Source organism: Molossus molossus, unplaced genomic scaffold, assembly GCF_014108415.1.
Source record: "Molossus molossus isolate mMolMol1 unplaced genomic scaffold, mMolMol1.p scaffold_m16_p_8, whole genome shotgun sequence".
NCBI classification, from domain to species: Eukaryota; Metazoa; Chordata; class Mammalia; order Chiroptera; family Molossidae; genus Molossus; species Molossus molossus.
The window spans coordinates 26849418-26870457 of NW_023425402.1; the positions used below are offsets into that span (position 1 = coordinate 26849418).

Consider the following 21040-nt stretch of genomic DNA (forward strand, 5'->3'; position numbering starts at 1 on the left):
TTTCTGCTCTTATCCTCACCTTCATTCTGCCCAGGCCCCGAGAAGGCCCCCTCTCTTCTCACCAAAACATTCCGCGTCTCCCGTTTCAAGAAACACCTTTCCAAATCCTACATCTCCCCAGCTTACTACCTAAACTCCTCAGTCCCTTCTTACGCAAACTTCTTTACAAAGTAACCTACAGACGCTCTCTCTGTGTCCTCATCTCCCATTCATACTTCCCTGTTCGTTTTTCAGTTGGATTTTATTTTTTATCAAAGTAAGACATGCCCTTAAGTTAAGAAGCAAATAATGCTAAAAACAAACAAACAAACAAAAAAAAAAACATGTGGCCAAAAAGGCTCTTACCCAGATACATGGCTCTGTCACCGATACAGGTCTCTGATCAAAGGTCACATTATCAAAAAATATTCTCTGGCCATGCAATATAAAACTGCAGCCCCTCTCTACCCCTAGTTTTCTCTTCCCCATGACCTCAAGCATTTTTGTCACATCACTTATTTCCTACCATAATATATAGTTATTTATATCTCTTCCCCCTTTCTAGAATAGGAGCTCTATTTGTGTAGGATCTATGTCCAAAGCAGATGTGTAATAAATATATGTGGATTAATGAAGAGCTAGTATATATAACAGGCTATTTAACTAGAACTTTTTTGGTCTGTGTTAGCTGATGCCCCAAAGGCCAGAAATGACAGTATGCGCTGCTATCCTCCAATCCCAGGAAATTACTAGAACAGTTCAACTCAAAATATGCCCAAGGACTGGTGCCAGTCTGAATACTGTTTTTACTAGTTTGCTACAAGGTAAACACAGAAATGGAAAGTACTTAGACACTTTTAAAATAATTTGACATTGGTCTGAAAATGCAACCATCAGTATACTTGTCTTATTAAACAAACCATTTTCGGTGTTTGTTCAACTCCTGTGGTGAGCCACCTGTCAATCACCTGAAGACCAGTCATGCATTAAAGAACCATATGTAGACATTCAATGGATTAGAATTTTTTTTTTAAAAAGTCTTCCCCACAAATGTGCAAAAGGCACTGTGTTACACCATCTATGAAGGCCATAACAGATCTGGCCAGTTTGGCTCAGCAGTTAGTGTTGGCCCTCAGACTGAAGGCTCGTGGGTTCAATTCCTGGTCAAGGGCACATACTTGGGTTGCAGGTTCTATCCCCGACCAGGGCTGTGTGGGAGGCAATCAATCAATGAGATACATCTCTCTCTCTCCCCCCCCCCCTTCTTCCCTCCTCCCTCCCTACCATTCTATCTAAAAATCAATGAAAAAATATCCCTGGGTGAGGATTAACAACAACAATGAAAGACTGTAACACCTACTTAGCAACAAGAGTCCATCACCAATCCAAGACAGGTGAATGAAGCCAAAATCCAAAAGAAAGACTGCTTTGGAGAAAGCTACTGAAGCCTTGAGCATATTTACTCCTGGGAGAGGTGTTGGGGTACAAATCCTGTACCTTAAACCATGGCTATGCAAAGTCAGGCCCTTGTCCCCTAATCCCCTCTGTTCCTTGGGCCAAGGGAGAAATGAGGAAGGAAAAGAGAAGAAGCCAACCATGTCCTTTAGCACTTCGGCCTGAAATTGACTCAAGCTGAGGGAAGAGAGAAAATATTAACTTTGAATATGGAGTTTTGATAATACACAAGACCACGCTGGAGTTATGTTATTAATGGCCTGGGCTAAAATCTTTAATGCTTGAAAGTGACCTAAGGACTTTCCATTACCTAAGAGGGAACAGAAAAGTTGCGGAACTTGTCGAGTTTTTCCTTAGGAGCAGAAAGTGAGTCAAATAGAAATTGGTGAATAAGAATAAACTTGATTTTCTCGTTGCACCCTAATCAATGAACAGATCACACACAGAAACAGTGCTCTCTGGCCCTTCCCCTTCTTCCTGGAAGCAACTACTTTCAACTCATTGGTTCTTATGGCCTTGATCTTCATAGTTCTACTTAATATATACGTAGTGGAATCTCCACATCCATTAATTTCAAATATTATCAATTGAGTTCCTATTTTGACAAATAGTGTACCTTTCTTGCATAATTTTTACTTAAATCTATATTCACAACTTCATAATTAGTTCCATGTTAATATTATTCACTGCTGAATCAAGTAGTGTATCATGATTAAATTTTCTTGCTTATTCAAACATTTATTTTTCTTAGAGTTAATAATTGTCTCATTTCTTTCTATTTTCTTTTAACCTCTGACTACGTTTTCTGACACCCACCAAGTGCTCCATAAAACCCTCATTGTAAACTTTCCATTTGGTCAAACTTGTTCCATTTTAATTCCTAAAGAAATCTCTTCTGGATCTCCCATTCCCCAGCTCCCATCCTGGCTGGCTGTCCCTAGGTCTGCTGCAAGGACATGATGTTGGGATGATGACCTCTGTCATCATCCTACAGATTCCCTTCACCTCCTTCCTGTGTTAGATCTCCAGCGTCTTAGATCCCATATCTTTATCTTCCTTGTTTTATTGTTATCATTTCCGAAAACACATTTCCAATTAATCAAGTGAGAAAGGGTTCACTTGAGAGACATTTTGTGAATCCCTCCAAATATGAAATATGTTTACCGTCACACTTTATTGACAGCTTGGGTATAACATTCTGAGTTAGAAATCATTTTTGTTCCAAATTTTAAGGGCAATGCTCCATTGTCTTAAAGCTTCCAGTATTGTTCTTAAGTTCAATGACTCTTTTCTCATAATTTGTTTCTTTGTCTAAATCAACTCTACCGAGGAAAAGGTTTATATGAAATAAGTCCATTTTAAGTCCTTTATGTTTATTGTCTTCCTCCCTTCCTCTTTTCCATCCTCTCCCCTTCTCTCTCTCTCTCTCTCTCTCTCTCTCTCTCTCTCTCTCTCTCACACACACACACACACACACACACACACACACACACACACACACAGCATCTAGAGCCTGTAATTATATAATAATGTGCCATAAACAGGTCTTTTTTTCAGTCACTGTGTTAGGCACCCTTTGGGTGTTTTCAATCTAAAGACTCTCTTAGATCACCCTCTAGCACCCTACATTGTAACCACTTGCTTTCCCACTTCCACAAGACTGTAAAATCCCTAAGATCAGAGATCTTATGCTATTCACCTCCATATATTGAGTACATCTACAACCCTATCCCACACCTAGGCTGTTAAGTAATAATAGTGAACAGATATAGCACTCACTCTGTGTCAAGTACTGTTTTGCACACTATAATACGATGAATCTTCACAATAACATTATAAAGTTATGATCCACACTCTACAGTTGGGGAATCTGAGCCACCGTGAAGGTGAATACCTCACTGAGCTACTAAATACTACAGACCAAAGGGACACTCACAAAGGCCATCTGCTCCAGAATGCATTCTCTTAGCCACTCCATCACACTTCTTAGTTTGCCGAAAGGTTTAAGTCTTAGCTCAAGCAAAACAAACTGCGCCCAGCCCATTAACAACCCAGGGGCTCTTGTATCATATAATATATAAAAAAAAAACTTTAAATTTCTGTTCCCATGATGAATAGATAACATTCAAAAGAGTATCAAGAAAGGTACTTCTGGAGACATAAAATACAATCTAACTTGACAATGTGCCATAATAACTGAGCCTATGAGTTTCCTTTTCTCCATTCCTCCACACTCTGATTTCTCCACTCACAACTTCCTCTTACTCCATGATGGCTAAGCAATAAACCAGAGAGTTAGAGTTAAACGTTTATTAAAATCCCACAATTCCCTAGGGCTAAGGTTTAGAATACAAAGTACAGTCTCTTTCTCGTAAGGTGACATAATTCTTCTCATTATTAAAATCAGAACAAGAGCCAGAACTGCAATGAAGAAATGACTCTGGACAATTTTAGTACATTTCCCAGAAAGCAGTGCTGTTTTGTTTTTCCACTTACCTGGCTCCACACTTAGTATAAAAGGTATTTTAAAATATTAACTAACGTAGTACTTCTGCAGTGCCTAGCAATATAAAATACTCTCTTCCTCAAAGTATATATACCTAGAGAAATAAAAAGAGCCAGCAAAAATAACTAAGAACATAAAGTAATTGCCAAAAGAATCAGACAATGCCTGACTTCCAACTGACTCATCTTCCCATGTCTCCTCCCATCTTTAAACCAAGAGTTTATTTTTAGATTTAAAAGGGAACCATTCGAATTTTTAGGGGAAGACCACAGAATTCTAACATTCTCCAACCATACTCAGACTTTTACACCTGAAAATAGACAATAACGTGACTCAACAGCAGACCAGTAATCAGATATTTAATGCAAGTGGTTTTTCTTTATTGGTGAAAATCATAAATGTCTATAATTTGTTGTCAGTGAGAAAAATTAAGACTAACTCAAGTCACACATTAGTAAATGGGAGGCTAAGCTTCTGTTTCACAGAGACAAAAAAGAAAAAAGGAAAGAAAAAAAACCCACCACCAAGCAAAAGAATGAAAACATGTGCCAAGAAACTTGGCTAATGACTTTTCTATCATCTCTTCTTTATAACTCCAAAGAGCTGAACGAGCACCTGGAACTTCACTTTAAAGTACATGTTCAGGTTGAAGGTGTAATGTTTGCCATTCTGAACTCTCGGGAAGAAGGTGTGTGCTCAATAATATTTAACCTTCTTGGAATGCAGAAGGAGAAAAGGCTGAAAGTGATATGTCACAACAGATTGTAATCACAGTTCAAGGGAACTGGTTACCCTGCAGCTAAGAGAATGGAGCTCATTTTCAATAGTCATGCTGGCTATTTAAAAATAATTATTTTTCTGCAGCTGCAATTATAAAAATTAATAGCATGAAAGCATATATCCTATAAAGATTCCATTGCTTCTTAAAGACCCAGACCTAGCTATTTAATTTTAGTGAAGATAAATGGAGGAATGTTTTTTTCCATTTGGCAAAGCAGCTAAAAATTATAATTCATTTTCAATTATTGATGCCCATTTCTAATAGGCCTAAGATATAAACGAAATTCACAAATAGTTTCAAAGTACCCCAACTAATGATAGTCTCAAGTTTTCTTAAAGAAGTTGTAAACAGAGGTAGAAATGTGTAAATCAGCATCTCACCTCCCTAGTTAGCAACAAAAAAGTAGAAACATGAGCAGCAAAATGGAAGCAAATTATCTACCTCTAGAAGACCATCTCTTGAATTGAGAGTCACATAATGGGATGTGATGTCAATATTAAAGATTGGCTCAAATGGATTACACAACTATTCAATAGCTTGCATTTCAGCCATCATCAAAATTTCATGAGCTCTGTGAGAAGATATAAGTGTAAGGTACTGGAAAAACAAGTACTGCTGGAATATAAGAATTCTACTTGGAGATTAACCAAAGAGCATGTATGCATAGCCCATGGACACAGACAATAGTGTGGTGAGGCCCGGGTAGGGGCAGGGACTGGGTGGAGGGGGCAAGGAAGGGGGAATAGCAGCCATCTGTAATACTGTCAACAATAAAAAAGTGTAAGACGAGGTATCAAGAGAGTTTCAGCAGGGCAATGTCAAGCAATGTGGTGGCATGTTGCCTTTGGGGTCAGTTTTGCTTCAATAATAATTCTATTTTCATATCAATAAATCTAGAAAGAACCAAAAAATCAGCTTTTATTTATTTATTTATTTATTTTTTTGATATTTTGTTCAGATAGAGTGGGAAAGAGAGAGAGAGAGAAACATCGACGTGAAAGGGACACATCGAGTGGCTGCCACCCTCACAACCCAACCAGGGCCGGGGACAAACTGCAACCAAGGTACATGCCCTCAGTGGGAACCGAACCCGGGTCTCTCTGGACCGCAGGCCGACACTCTAACCGCTGAGCCAAACCGGCCAGGGCAAAAAATCAGCTTTTAGATGTTAGAATGGGAGAAGGTGCCTACGTAATTCCTTGTCTGTTTTACGTTATTTGTTTAAATTTAAATAAGTACATTTTTACACCATTCACCAACATGATGTTATAAAATATTCTAAGCAAAAAGCTGACAAATAAGAAAATAGTCCTTTGTGAAAAGAATTAAAAAGTATCAAAAGATAGCCATGGGACTATTGTCCGCTTCTTTCTACCTTTTTAAACATCTTCTAATGGTGTATATCTGAAATCTGGAAATATTATTAACAAAAAATTAGGTTCAATCTATGAAAAAACAAAAGCCAGAAGAGGAACTTGATGAAGCAAAGTGTTGATGATGTACATTTCAAATAAAGTTGTGTTTCTCTGTTTTTCAATGTCTTAAACCTTTTTTATGGACAATTTCAAGCTTTTACAACAATAGAAAAATATAAAGAACTACTACTACTCACACATCACCCAGCTTCAGAAATTACCAAGTCCTGGTCAGGGTTGTTTGGCTATATTCCTACCCACATGTCCTCCTCCACCCCACTGGATTATTTTGAAGCAAATCCCAGGGACCTTATTATTTCATTACTAAATACTTTAGTACATATCTCTAAAACCTAAGGAGTACTTTAAACAAAGTCACAATACCAATCTAAAACATTAATATAAATTCTTAATATCATCAAATATCCAGTCAGTCTCTGATTTTCTCAAGAATTCTTTTTTTATATTTGGTTTGTTCATCCAAACACAGTCTACACATTAAATTTGGTCAGTAGGCCTCTTACACCTCTTTTAATCTATAGATTACTCCTCTTGCCTTTTTTCCTCACAATTTATTTAAAGAAATTGGAGTGTTTGTTCCAAAGTTTCCCTCAGTCCAGATTTTATTAACTGTACCTTCATCTTGTTGAACATGCCCCTCTGTCCTCTGTATTTTATGTAAATCTGTAATTAGAACTAGAGGTTTGATCTGATGTAGGTTCCATGTTTGGGGCAAGAATACTCCGTAACTGTCATTATGCATTATGTGTGGTATCTCTTATGGGAGTCAGCAATTACTGATGATCACTGTGTAGGTTCATTATTTCATGAGGGTTTGCAAAATGGTAACATTCTGATTTCATCATTCCTTCTTTCTTAGCAACTATTTGATTATGGAGTGGAATGATTCTTACAGCAAAGACAGAATAAATCTTGATTCTTTCCCTTTACCATTGTTCAAAAATGTGAGTTGGTTCACTTAGCATCTCAGAAGGTCATCAATAAGGTGTTTCTTTTTAAATATCATAAAGTCATGGATTTAAAATATGCTGGTGGGTTTCAACCCACTGCAGTCATTATTCATATCTACTTCCATAGCCCAGGGCAGATGAGTAATTGAGGTGGGGGACACAAGGCTTGCTTCAAATGGAGACTAACTCTGTAGTCAATTCATATACCAGAGCCCAGTGCATGACCAAGCTAAAGCTAGTCTCCAGCCAAGCCTGTGTCCTTGCTTACTAGATTTGCCCTGGCTACCCTATCCTGCTTCCTTTATTCTCCTTTTGACAGCTCTCCCTCAATAAATCACTTTCATAATAATGTCCCCTCAGGCTCTACTTAAGAAACCCAACCAAAGACACAGCCTTTGTTTGTTTCAGTAGGAAATAATATTAGGATACCATAATGTGCATTACCACTGGATTGGTCATTGTTTCTAGACCTGTTTAGTAGATAGAGCCAGGAAATACTTTTTTTTTTAAATGAAAAACTTCATTACCAGTTCAAACTGATATTTCCAATTCAGTTTTAGGATAATAGGGATTTATCTAACTTCCCTGATTCTATTCCTACAGCCCTTCTCTCTGCCACTAAAAAATCCCAGCTCCTAACAACATCACTATATCTATTTGTTAAATAAAGTTTCTGAGGTTTTTTGACACAGAAACACAAATTGAACATGAAATAATACAGTCTTTTCCAGTAATATGCAAGTTTACATTGTTTTAGGTCAATAGTATGTATTCCAGAATGTTTTGACTCATATACAAATATAATATACATATACAATAGCACTAAAAACCTCAACTAAGAATTTACATTCCTAGTAGTTTCTCTTTTTTTTTTTTTCAGAATAATGGTACCACTGTCCTTTCATTCATATGAGACATGACTTGCCACCTGACATTCATTTGATCCACAGTCATGCCCACACTTTATGTATAAGAACCTGTCTTCCAATTAGTAATTAAGTCCTTTTCTTAGCATTTGCTACTTGTAATTACTTCTTGTTTACATTGTGTCTCTCATACTTCATGATCATTTTATTTAAAATAAGCTAAAAATATGTTCCTATCATTTGGGCCCTTATTCCATGAACTTTGATTGCTATTCTTCTGCCTCTCTGCCTGCAGTGGCTGTTTAAACTCAATTTCTTTTTAATTTTGGTAAAAATACAAAACATAAAATTTACCATTGCAACCTCTTTTTAAGTTTATAGTTCGGTAATATTAAGTACATTCACATTGTTGTACAAACAATCTACAGAACTTTTTTCATCTTGCAAAACCAAATTCTATACTCATCAGACAACTTCCCATTCCCTCCTCCCTCGGCCCTGGTAACCACCATTCTAGTACTGTTTCTATTGATTTTGCTACTCTAGGTACCTCACAGAAGTCCAATCATACAGTATTCCTTTTTTGTGACTGGCTTATTTCACATAGTATAATGTCCTCAAGGTCCATCCATATTGTAACACGTGTTAAAATTTCCTTCTTTTTTAAGGCTGAATCAAATTCCACCATTTGTATATATCAGATTTTGTTTATTCATTCATCCATTAATGGACACTTGGGTTTCTTCTACCTTTTGACAGTGTGAATAATGCTACTATGAAAATGAGTATACAAATACCTCTTTGAGACCCTGCTTTCAGTTCTTTTTGGTATATATCCTGAAGTGAGATTGCTGGATCGAATGGTAAATCTATTTTTAATATTTTGAGGAAGTGCCACACTGCTTTCCACAGCAACTACACAATTTTACATCCTCAGTAATAGCACAAGAGTATTTAACCCCAATTTTAACACCAGATCAAATTAGGTATCTGATCTTCATTGATCTCAGTGATACAATTGGTATATAATGAGGAGTCAATGGTGATAAGTCAGTGAAATTCCCCAGGATCAGAGTTGATAACTCACTTTACATTTGATAATTAAGCAGGATGTGTGGGGAATGCAGCATGGATTTGGTAGTATTAGGTGAAAGTGGACTTGCCACTATATTGGTCCCCTACGGTGGCTGGGGCAGATAATACAGGCTGTGTGAGCAGGGTCTCAAATGTTTATAGCTATTCCATGGGGATGAGTCAGGTTGAGAAAAACAAATAATTCCTTCAGTCTCCTGAAATCTATATTCTTGTGCCTAAATTTCTCACCAAATTCCCTAAGTGTTATCTGAGTTAGAGCTCTCCCGAACAGATTGCAAGGGTGATGGGTGTCTTCCTCCATCTAGACTTAGGACCTTGGGTCAGTCTCTTACTCTCTGAGGCTCAGTTTTTTCGTAGTGGGTTAATTATATATACTCTACCCAATGCACAAGTTGGTTGTGCAGATTAAATGAGATAATGAACACGATTACACTTTTTAAAACATGAAGTATTACTTAACTACAAAATGCTACTGCAAAGCAGTAATTTTTCTGAACGATTAGTGTCATTTCCTGAATGAACCCATGACACAAACTGATGCTATTTGGATATGCTCAGTTTCCATCGCTTGATTTTCTTGAGCCATGCTCATCTCACAACAACAACAATAAGAGAGGTTTTATTGAGATATCAGACAGATCCTTGCCATACAGGAAGTACAACAAAGGAGATGTTTGCAAAAAGTGAGAATTAAATGTAGGAGAAAAGGTCCAGAGAAATGGAAGCATGAGCCTAGAAAAGAAAGAGCTTTTTGATTCTCAAGGACAATTAACTTGTTCCTAATTAGAGCAATCTATCTAACAATAGGAGATCCTATCACTAAAAAGATACCCAAGCAACAAAGAATCTAGCATTAGGAGAACGTTGAATCAGATAAACTCTAAGATCCTCTCAAACTTTAACATTTTTATTTCACAAGGACTGATTGTAACACAGTAGCAGAGGGACCAGACTTGACCTTCTTCACAGATCATACAACAGGAAATGGTCTTAAATTGTAACCCCCTGGGATTTAGGTCAAAGATCAAGGAGTCATCTGAGGCAAAGACAGTTATTAATAGTCAACCAGAATTATTCCAAAGGAAACTATGTGTGTCCTTTAAAACAAAAAATGTATAGCCATCCTCCTGGAACAGCTTAAAGGCTCTTCTGGTTAGAGGTAAAGTAATAAACTAGACCACCTTTGAAGGGCTTCCTTTCCACTTCTTTCGTCCCCAGTTGTCCATGAATTATAAGTGTCTGTCTAAAAGTTTTATTTAAGTTTCCTTTTCTTGAAGCTTAAAGGATTTAAGGTGGGACCCTGAGTACAAGAAAGACAAAAGGAATGACAATCAGTCAAAATGCTGACCTTGAAGAAGATCAAGGTTTAGAAAGAGGAGCTTATATTTCTCCAAGCAGAGCACATGAATCCCTTCATCAAGGTACTCTGGTTTCATGAACTGTTTGAGAAACCAAACTCTATATTAACACTGTTCATTTAATATAGTCCACCTATCTTGCAAGCTCCTGTGTATCTATTGATAGCAAATTTATACTAAATAAAATATTTTCTAAGACTCTCTGATGGAGGCATAGCAATATTTGCAGCAAAAGACCCAGTAAGTTGAATGAACATAGGCAATAAAATCTTTTTGAGGCAGTTAGCAAAAGAAATTTGACTTTATTCAATTCATGCTCTAAAATTCCAAAGATGAGAAGGAACTTCCTTTAAGAGCTTTGTATTTCCCAGTTAACTAAGGCAAAGTAAGGTATGAGCTGTATAGTCAAGCCTTCTAAAGAAAGGGAACTGTCCTGAGGTTTTTCAAAAAAAGCTGCCCGGTCCTGCATGTTTGAAAAGGAAAGGGAAAGGGAAGACCACTTAATAATCTAAGCAGGAAAGGAACAGAGAAACATCCTACTCTATTTCAATAAGATGAAGGAGGTGTAGTTTGTCCTCCCTACGCTGCAGCAGGCTTCCAACGACAAAAATGACCTGAAATCCTGTTGATATTTATTGTAAAAAATAAAAACTATGCAATGTTCCAAAATATCTTGCAGCCTACAATGACCTATGCTACAATCAGAAAAGTGGAAAATTTCCCCAAAACTCAAAAGCAAAATCCAAAAAGAGAAGGGAAAGAAGGGTGGAGGTCAAGGAAGTGGTTTAGGAGTAGAAAGAGCAGGAAAGGGAAGGAGTAATCAGTATTTTAGAAAATTCTTTCTTCTACTTTCTCTAGTTTCTACCTGAGTTGCCTTTTGTTGGCCTAATATCCTTAAATGAAAATCAAGAGGCCTGGACCCATCTCTGCTGGAGAGAGCTGCATTGAGCGTCATGGATCTGATAATATCAATGTACACATGACTCCCAACCCAGACTTACGTCTTCCCTGAAACCCAGACACTAGGAAATCTAATAGATGTGTCCAAATGAACATATCTAAATTAGAAATTTGATTCCCAGCCCCCAAACCTGCTTCTTCCTCCATGCTCACCGTTTCAGAGAGCAGGACCACCAATCATCTGTGCTGAGTCTGTCTGTCCTCCAACTCCTGAGTCAAAATTTTCAGGCTCAGTAATTCACTTATTTGTGGTAGGAGCCCCAGAGTGAGAAGACAGAAGCTCACGAGCCAAGGTCTTGCCAGCAGGGGGAGCAAGCTACAGCTTGGGCACTGATGTGGGAGTGTTCTAGCAACTTTCAAACTGATATTCTTTCACCTCCATGAGAAAGTCTGAGATTCTAAGTCAGGAGAAAATGCACCTGATGCAATGCAGTGCACAAAAAAAAACAAACCTGGAATCAATAAAATGTAACAGGAATAGAGACAGTGTACCTGATTATTTTCAAGTACTCGAACATTTTCATTTCCTCTTATCCACCCTCAATCCCGAAGACATCAGTTGCTCTTGGGCCTGAGAGTTGTTCCACATTAACAGATTCGTGTGAGTGGGCCGTGGGGTAAAAGACTGTTGCCACTTCCTAAGTGCTCTGCCTCAAAAACAGAGGATCGATAAAATGCAGGGCAAAAAGGTTTGGGGTTTATCTACGGTTTTCAATACCATTTAAAAATAGGTTTTGAATGATGTAATAGTTCAAAGGCACAGGGTTCTGATCGATTTCTACCATCTATGCAGGTAAGAAAACTAAGACGCAAAGCAATTAAAATACTTTAGGAGAGTGGATGAGGAGAAATATCCAGCACCGGAAGTGTGGTGGTGTAAATTTCTCCCTTCCCAAACTGCTGAGTGCTTGGGTCTAAATCTCAGTCCCATAATCTACCAGCTGTGTGACCTTGACAAGTGTTCTCCTCTGAAGAGTGAGCACCTACCCCAAAGAATTGCTAGGAAGATTAAGTGAAAAAAAAACAACAAAACAAAACAGGGAAGTACACAGAAAACAATGCCCAGGGTTGGCACCAGAGTGGGCATGCAGTACATGGAGAGCTCTTAATATGATGATGTATAAAAACTCTAGGATTCAGACACAAAACGATAATTATTTATAATGTCCAAATACTAAAGAACTAATGGAGATCTGGATCTAATTATCTTTTCTGCTTCAAGATGGTAGAAAATTCCTAACTGTTCCAGTGTCTCAATGTATAGCATAAGTCTCAAGACAGATGTATTTCCTAAGAAAAAATCAGAATACATTTTTAGCTAACTTATCCTCAGAGACATTCCAAAAGAGTAAAATAAAAAGCATGCATATTACTAAGCTCATGTTAGTGATCTCTATTATAAATCTTTATAGGCACATTGGAGTATAAATTATGAATTCAAAATAGGTAAATTGGTTACAGCAGCGAAGATGCTGAAGCGTAATGCCTTCCACGTGGCACGTGGCCCACACCACAAAGAGGGCAGTCCTTCTGCAAGTGGCTGAAACTGCACTGTCACATTTTCTGACTCATCTCCTTCGCAGCTCTATCTGTTTCAGTCTGTCTCACTCGTGGGCCTGGTGCTTACTCAGACTGCCACTGGAAAAGCCTGGAGTTCTTCACATAAAGTCATTCAAATACTCCTGAGTCACCACAGCGGATTTATTTTCACTCCGAGGCACAGTCAGAGTTGCCTTCATGGCAACATGTGGTAACACAGATTTTCTCCAAATGTGTGCGTTAGGAAAGGCTCCGGCTTCGGGCACGTGCGGAACAGGGTTGTTCCAGCGGGCACTGCTGACCGCCCCTAACCACGCCCAGAAGAGGACGCAAGGCCTCAGCCCAAGTCCAAACAGAAACAAGGAAATGTCAGCACAGCCCCTGAGGCTCCAGAGGCTGAGCAGGAATCGTGTGAAACAAGGAGCACAGCCTCCTCACCACCGACTCTGGAAACATCCGGTCTCTGGGATGACCCCTAAGAGAGGTAGGAAGATAAAGGGTGTGAACTTCTAGCTGCCCCAAAGAGCATGCCCAGGATGTTCCTATTGTCCCTTGCAACAGTCGTCTCCCTGTTATTTCCTGCTCTCTATTTCTCCCTCTCCAGTGGATGCTTCTGAAGATGAGAAGATGAAGGCCATCCTCAGATTCCCCATCAGCAGGGGTCAGCAGGTGCCAGAAGAGAACGGCGTGGGTTAGGCCCAAGTTCAGGTTCTACTCACCTCCTGCCTACACTCGCAGTAGCTCCAGACCAGGCCTCTGTCCTGCTCTCCTCTGACTCACCCTGCTCATGTTTAATCTTCCAAAAACCATGCTTGGATCATGCTTGTCACCTCTTCCAGTGTCTCCATGAAGCACAGGAAATACAGTTTAACTGCAGTGGTTGTCTGGAATGTATTCCGGCTCCAGTCTCTATTTCCAGCTCTCTCCTGTGCTCCTCTTATGTAAATGCCCACATCCAGCCAAGCTGTTCTCAATGCTTTGCTTACTCTACTTCCCAGACCTAACATCTGCCGCCTATCCAGTTCCTACCCGGACTTTAAAGCCCAGCTCAATCCCATCTCTTCCATGAAGTAGTTCTTCCTTGACCATCCTGGAGAGAGGGGGTGTGTGTTGGAAAAATAAATAAATAAACGAACAAACCCCTCTCCATTCTCTGAATTTCTATACTGCAGAAGTATATGTTGTGGACAAATATCATTCATTCATTTATTCAACAAAATGCATCCAGATGAGATATTCTAGACCAGATGACATGGGCCCAGAGAAGTCAAGGTCTAGGGGAGGAAAAGATAGGAAGTTATTGAGAGTTTATTGGAAGCAGGTCGCTATGCCATCCATGTCCACATCAGCTCAGTTCCTCCTCGCAGTGAGGTAGCTATTGTCATCATCACTTTACAGTAAGAAAGCTGAGTCTCAGAGGAACAATTTGGCAAAGATTACCACATATGATTTTTATTCTCCACCGTCCCCGTCCCATCTCAGGGACTCTGCCCATCTCTGCCTCGCTCTGTCCTTGGGATGCTGGCCTCTACACTCTGTGTCACCCAGGCTCCTCGGGCCCTGGCTCGCGGGGTTCTGGCAGCCCCTCTCGGCCACAGCTCCTGGGGAAGGGTTCCTCACAGCTCCAGCTCCTCTCACCAGGATCTAGTCGGACACTGTCTTCGGGGTAGGAGTGGTGGGAAGGCTCCTCTTGCAGGTTGGTGAAGCGCCTTAGCCCTGCCCATACCTCTGTAAACCATCCTTTTATTAAACCCTCTTCAGTTACATAGAACAGGATGTGAACCCCCGTCTGTCTTACTACACAGTCTGCCCTTTTCACTTGAATAACTGCGATGCTGCCCAGGATCAAAACAAAAGGCATCTCATTCTGACAGGAAGGATCAGAAATGACTTTTCTGAACAGTCGCTTGATCACGAGCCAGTCTGGAGCTGAAATTCACCAGGAAAACGAGGAATGAGGACTGGCATTCAAGGACAAAGTGCATCGCAAGTTTAAAGTCACAGAGGCATCAGCAATACATCGTATTGCCTCAGGCAGTTAGGTCCAGTGCTCATGAGTGAATAATAGTGGCTGAGGCTTCCCCAGCTTTGAAGATAACCACTTTTCCACTCTGATCCACATGGAAAGATTAGAAGAAGCTAATCATTAGCTAGATTCTGAGCAACAGAACCAGTGTGCCTATTTCCTACCTTCAACAGATCCCCATCGCAGAAGATAAACTAAATTATTTAGCATAATAAACAAACCCCTAAAGACCTGGCCCTGCCTGACCCTTTCTCTCATCTGCCAGCACCACCCAGAGCTGGTCCCTGAGTATGCCATTCCCTGTCATGCCTCTGTGCTGCTATGAATATTCTCACCAGAGATACCTACCACCACTTTCCACCTGATAAACTTGTCTTCAAGGCTCATCTCAGGCATCTGCTTCTCGGTAAAGATTTCTGACACTTTAAGATGCTTCCGTCATGCCTTGTGCATAATTCTACCGTGGTATTTTCATAACACAGACATGCATCGTTTACTTGTTTACAGGTCTGTCCGTTTACTCAGCTGTGAACTCCTAGAGCCGATTGCAGAGCTAAGTGCTGAGGCTCTGGGGGCAGGCTCCCTAGATCCAAACCCAAGACTTTGTTCCCAAAGAATTAAGTAAACTTAGGCAAGTTATTTACCTTCTCTGGGCCTCAGTTTCATCATCCATAAAATGAGAATAATAACATCTACCTCACAGGGTTGTTAAGTGAGTCACATAGAATAATTCTTGTTACACAATAAGTCCTCAATAACGACTAGTCATTAATATACGTGCATTCCTCATTTCCTGTATAAAAAGAGTGTATGTGTTAAAGGAATACATTTTCCTACTATTTCATATTGTTCCTTTGTTCTACTTAACCTTTGTTTTATTAAATTATGAACAGAAGACTCATCTCTAAATACAGGGGTGGGCAAAATTGGGTTCCGAGTTGTTTGTATGAAAAATAATACAATCATTAATAAATAATGATACAAGAATAAACTGTGTTTTGCATACTCACAACCATAAACCGACTTGTGCCCACCCCTGTATGTACTTATTTTACAGCTTGTTAAACAGGACCTTTTCCTGCCCTTGTCGTTGACCTGTCACTGGGTCAGACCTTCTCCTGGCTGTCTCGGTGTCTCCACATGTGCTTGCCACGCACTGACCCCACAGAACGGCAGTGCTGTTTTAAGGATTTACAAAGACTTATTACCAAGTCGGATCTTGATGGCTCCCCGAGGCTGGCATGAGGAATGACAGAAATAGGCTCCCTGCAGTCCAGGAGCAACCCTTTCTGAACGCTAAAGCAATGCTAAATTACTGCAGTTGTGAAATAGTTCTTTTAAAAGCTTTAAAGGGGCATTTTCTAAGCCCAAATCCTTAACTGGCACAGTGCTGGTAAAAAGCCCATGTGTGAAAACCCCAACCAAGGACAGACTCGGAGCACACAGAGCGGTGAGCAAGAGGACACCGGCATCCAGGGGAGCCCCGAACTTCCAGTTCGGGCAGCACTGTGGCCACAGAGACACGGGCTACCTGGTTAAAGAAAGGACAACATCTGGAACAACAGAGACCACACCTGAGAAGCCTAGCACCTTACAGAGTCACCCTGGCTGGCAGAGGGCAGCACAGGCTGTCCTGGTCCAAAAGCCCCCTGGAGGGGTTCAGACACCAGGCCCACCTGTCCCTTCCTGACACTGGCTTCTCCCATCCAGACACCGGCTTTACTGTCACCCCTCCGCACCAACTCCGATCTCTCACTGTTGCGCCTCAGCTTGGTGACCCCTATCCAGTCTAGATCCTGGCTCCAATGGGGCTCAGACTTCACCGGTTTTTAAATCCATGTCTGACAGTGACGAACTCTGGCCTCTACGACAACTCCGTGCCCCAAAGCAGGCTGTGAAACCCGTGTGACCACATTCCTTGCCGGAATGCACATGACTACGCCAGGAGGTAGTCCAGAGAGTCACCTGCCGCCAGGACTGACCTCTAATGACTGAGTCAGCCCATGGAAGGGTCAGCCATCACTTGCTGGGGATAATGAGAGGAAAACCCAGCTCGGTAACCTGATCACATCTGTAAAACTAAGAATGGCCACACCATAAGACAGTGCGTTTAATGTTCTTATAGGACACTGTTGTTCTCTACTTACAGGCCTTCTGGTCGCGGCACTTTGAACGGAGTGATAAAATTCTGGCTGGACTCGGCTGTTCCTCTTGATCCTCCGTTTCCTCAGTGAACTTTCTTGCTCGCTCTGATGGTGAACCTCCACCACGGGCTTGGCTTCTTCCAGACGGGCAGCTGCGGCCGCTGCCGCTCGTCTTCGAATGTGCCGGGGGCTGGCTCTGAATCCCTGCGGCAGAAAACACAACGGAACAAATCCCGATTGGTACTGAATTCGTTTGCAAATTCTCTGGGGCTCATTGTACAAAGAGCTCCCCAAGTCACCGAGTTCAGAGAGATCACTTCCATTCTCGAGGAGGGAATACACAGAAGGAGGTCGACGTGCCAGCCAGATCCGCCCACCAGTGTTCTCTACGCACCTGCGTGTTTCAGGGCCCAGAGTTATTCCACTTTAAGACGTTTTCAATCCCATAAAGCCAGTCAAAAAAAAAAAGGACATGTGAGCACATTGCTTTACTTATGCATATAGAAAGGGTGTTTTCACTCAGGCATGAAGCGGGCACAGGGAGTCGGACTGAGTGTTTTCCCAGGGTGAAGCAACCCTGAGCCACTCTGCATTCTGGAGAGCAGACTCTTCAAAGGAGGGAAGGAGGAATGCAAAGCATCTTTACAGAATTCCATAAAATGAAGCTCCAACACTAAAGGGAGACAAGTCAGTGGGGTGAAGTGTATGGTTTCGTGTCAGATGAGCCCAGGTCCAAATGCTGGTCTGTTGATTAGAGCTACACACTTATCAAACATTAATGAGAATAACTTTTCAAATCTAAGAAATGGATGGTATTCTACTCACAGGGCCTTTAAGTTTGAGATACAGAAATAAATGTTAACAGTCTAAGCACAGTATCTGGCAAATATCAGGTGCTCGATAAAATGTTAATTTCCCTTCCCTTTTAGAGTGAGGTGGGGATAAGGACAACCGGCTAGCAAATGGAAACAAGTTCAGCTGAGCCATAAAATGCATTTGGGAGTGTGCGGACGACTTTGGAAAATATCAAAAAGTTATATAAAACGGTCTCTGTCCTGTGTAGCTAAATTTACTGAAGATCAGGACAAGACGTCTAACAGAGCTCATGAACACACCGGCATGCACGCCAGGGCTAACGTGGGCAGTTGAGGATTCTCTGTGCTAGCAGATCTTGGAGAAGGAATCGATAAATGAAGCTGGAATAGTCTATATTTGGCTTAGTTGAGTGGGTGGCATTTGAAGAATGAATTGAATTTATATTCCAGGGCAGGGAAAACAACACAATGAATAAGTAAAATGATAGATGGATGGATGGATAGAATATATCCATTATTTGATGATTTGCCAGAATGCTAGTACAAGCTACACACAAGGAGGGCTTTTCTGAGGCTGTGGGTTTTTCGAATTTTAAAAGGTGTATAAAAACTTAAAGATTGTAGTAAAGGCATAAAGGATGGAGACTATGAATCTCAGGGGGAGAAGCAGTATGACAAAAGTCCTAATGATTCTGTGGGGTACTAAATAATTCATGTGTATGAGAGATTCTCACTGAGAACATGGGAGAAGGTCTGGAGTCTGATTATGGAGAGACCCTGAATACCAGGCTGAGGATACGAAAACAGAGACAAAAGTAGGGGGTGGCCCAGCATCAAAAGTAGCACTGAGATCAACAGAAATAAATAAGGAGGAGATGCAAATGGATTTGGTCGTAGCTTGGGCACTTTCTTCTCATCCCCAAACACATAGCCTGTTCTTCTCCTTGCCCTGTGTTCAAGCTCAGCTGGATCCCCTTCAATCCAAAACAGTCCCAGAAGATCCCCATTGCTCCCACATAGTCCACGAACTACTATAACAGCTGCCAATAAAGAAGATGAAGAAGAGAGAGCTGGGCCAATTGCTAAACTGTTCTAGAGCAGAATTAGGAGCAAGTTCATAACAACCAACAACCACACGGGCTGCTTTTAAATATGCTACTTCCTGGACATCTCTCTCCCTCCCCCCTTTTCCTCTCCCCTCTCCCCTTCCTGAATTACACTCACTAGGGACAAGGCCAAGAATCTGATTTTTGACAAGCTAGTCTGCTAATTGTCAGCACTTTGAAGACAGAACCTCTAGGAGCTGAAGTTTAGTCTAACCACTAGGTGGCACTAACTTTCACAGCCCTTGCACTTTCTAGCTTTTGTCATAGTAGGGATTGGGGTGAGCTGAATACATGTCTTTGGTAGACATGCAGACTCTCCTTCTCCTATGCTCTTATGGATAAGAAACCAAATTTTGTTTAACTTGGAATTTTATCAGTAGTCCTCAGTGGCCTACAAATTTTAGAAACACTTAGGGAAAAACTACATAAAACTCCCTTAAACGAACAACAAAAATTAAAACATGATGGTACAGCCATTCTGGAGAGCGATAACCAGTAAATTCACATCCCTGTTATCTACTCTACAGGGATTCTTCCAAGTATGCGGAAGAAGATATTCAAGCATTACTTACAATAAAAATTAGAAACAGTTTAAATCAGTCTTTCCTAACTTCAGTCATTTTCATTCCATATCCATTTTTTTCCAAGATCTGAGCACCTGTGATTTCTCTCATATCCAAATACATGTGTACTATTTTAAAATAACTTTTATAAGCACTGTAGTGTAATACGCAGACTTCAGCCAGACTGTCTGCCTCTGACCCACCTTCGTTGTGTGATCTTAGATAGTTATTTAACCATTTCCTCTTGGAAAATGGGGTTTAAACTGGTACTTATTTCATAGCAATGTGGAGAAAAATAAATGAACTAATCTATGTATAGTACATAGAAGAGTATTGGGCCCATAATGCTATGTAAATGTTGTCCGTGACTTGTGTGAATAAAAGATATTCTTAAAGACAACAGTGTGTTATTTAATCAGATGTCAAAAGGAAAATGAGTCACTGCAGGTTGCCTGCTGACAGACACGTGAGAGGTACTGCCGGGACACCAATCATCCCTGATCATTAGGAGAGAGTTCTTTGCTCCAGAGCAGTGGTTCTCAACCTTCCTAATGCCGCGATCCTTTAGTACAGTACCTCATGTTGTCTGTGGGTGCATCTGCGTGTAGGCAGACCCACCTGGAGATGGATAGAGGAGCCGTGTCTCGGTTCCTAAGACCATTGAAATATGTTTTCCGATGGTCTCAGGCGACTCCGGAGAAAGGATCGTTTGACCCCCAAATGGGTTGTGACCACAGGTTGAGAACCACTGCTCCAGAGAGTCCCAGGCATTTATTCTCCAGTGAGTCAAATACCTGGGCTTGAATGACACCTCTCTCATTACTAGGTGTGCAGTCTTGGTCAAGTAACTTCTCTGTGTCTCCATTTCTTCATCTGTCAAATGTATTTAATAATATCTCCCTTCAGAGTTATCATGGTGTTTAAATGAGATAATCTACATTAGGTACTCAGAACACTATATAGATCACAATAGCAGTCAATAAATTGTCACCATTATTACTATTTCACTTCCTGGCTGTTCAAACAGCAAGTCACATGGCAGCAGTTCAGAGCTATGACTGCAAACACCATAAACAACATGAAGCCATCAGTGGGCAGTCGCCTTTTTTATTTCACTAAACCACTACACAGAATAATAGGTCCTTGGTTGATTACACTCATTTGTCCTAATTACTATAAAAAATAAGCCACAACTTTTAACAGAAGGAAATTTTATTTTAAAACAGTAGGTGGCGCTATAAGCTCTTACAGGTGTTAACAGGATTTGACGGCAGGAGCATAAAATCCATTTCTCTCTTACCTGTTTCATCTTGCCTGGATACCCTTTAAGCAATAGGTAATGGACACTTGGAAGTCTCTCGGAAGTGGACTTCTGCCATTTTATCAGCACCATTTTTTTTAAATCCTCACCCATTCCATTGATTTTTTTAGATAGAATGGGAGGGAAGGAGGGGGGGAGAG

General features: G+C 40.6%; 1 protein-coding gene across 3 annotated transcripts in view; it reads right to left on the bottom strand.

Moving 5' to 3' along the window:
• The window catches only part of DST (dystonin), a 432181-nt gene that overhangs the window by 362243 nt on the left and 48898 nt on the right, over positions 1 to 21040 (bottom strand). For all 3 annotated transcript variants that reach the window (XM_036248926.1, XM_036248924.1, XM_036248923.1), the window contains exon 3: positions 17099 to 17299. In XM_036248926.1, the coding sequence (XP_036104819.1) occupies positions 17099 to 17299 (201 nt within the window). The remainder of the gene's footprint in view (positions 1 to 17098; positions 17300 to 21040) is intronic.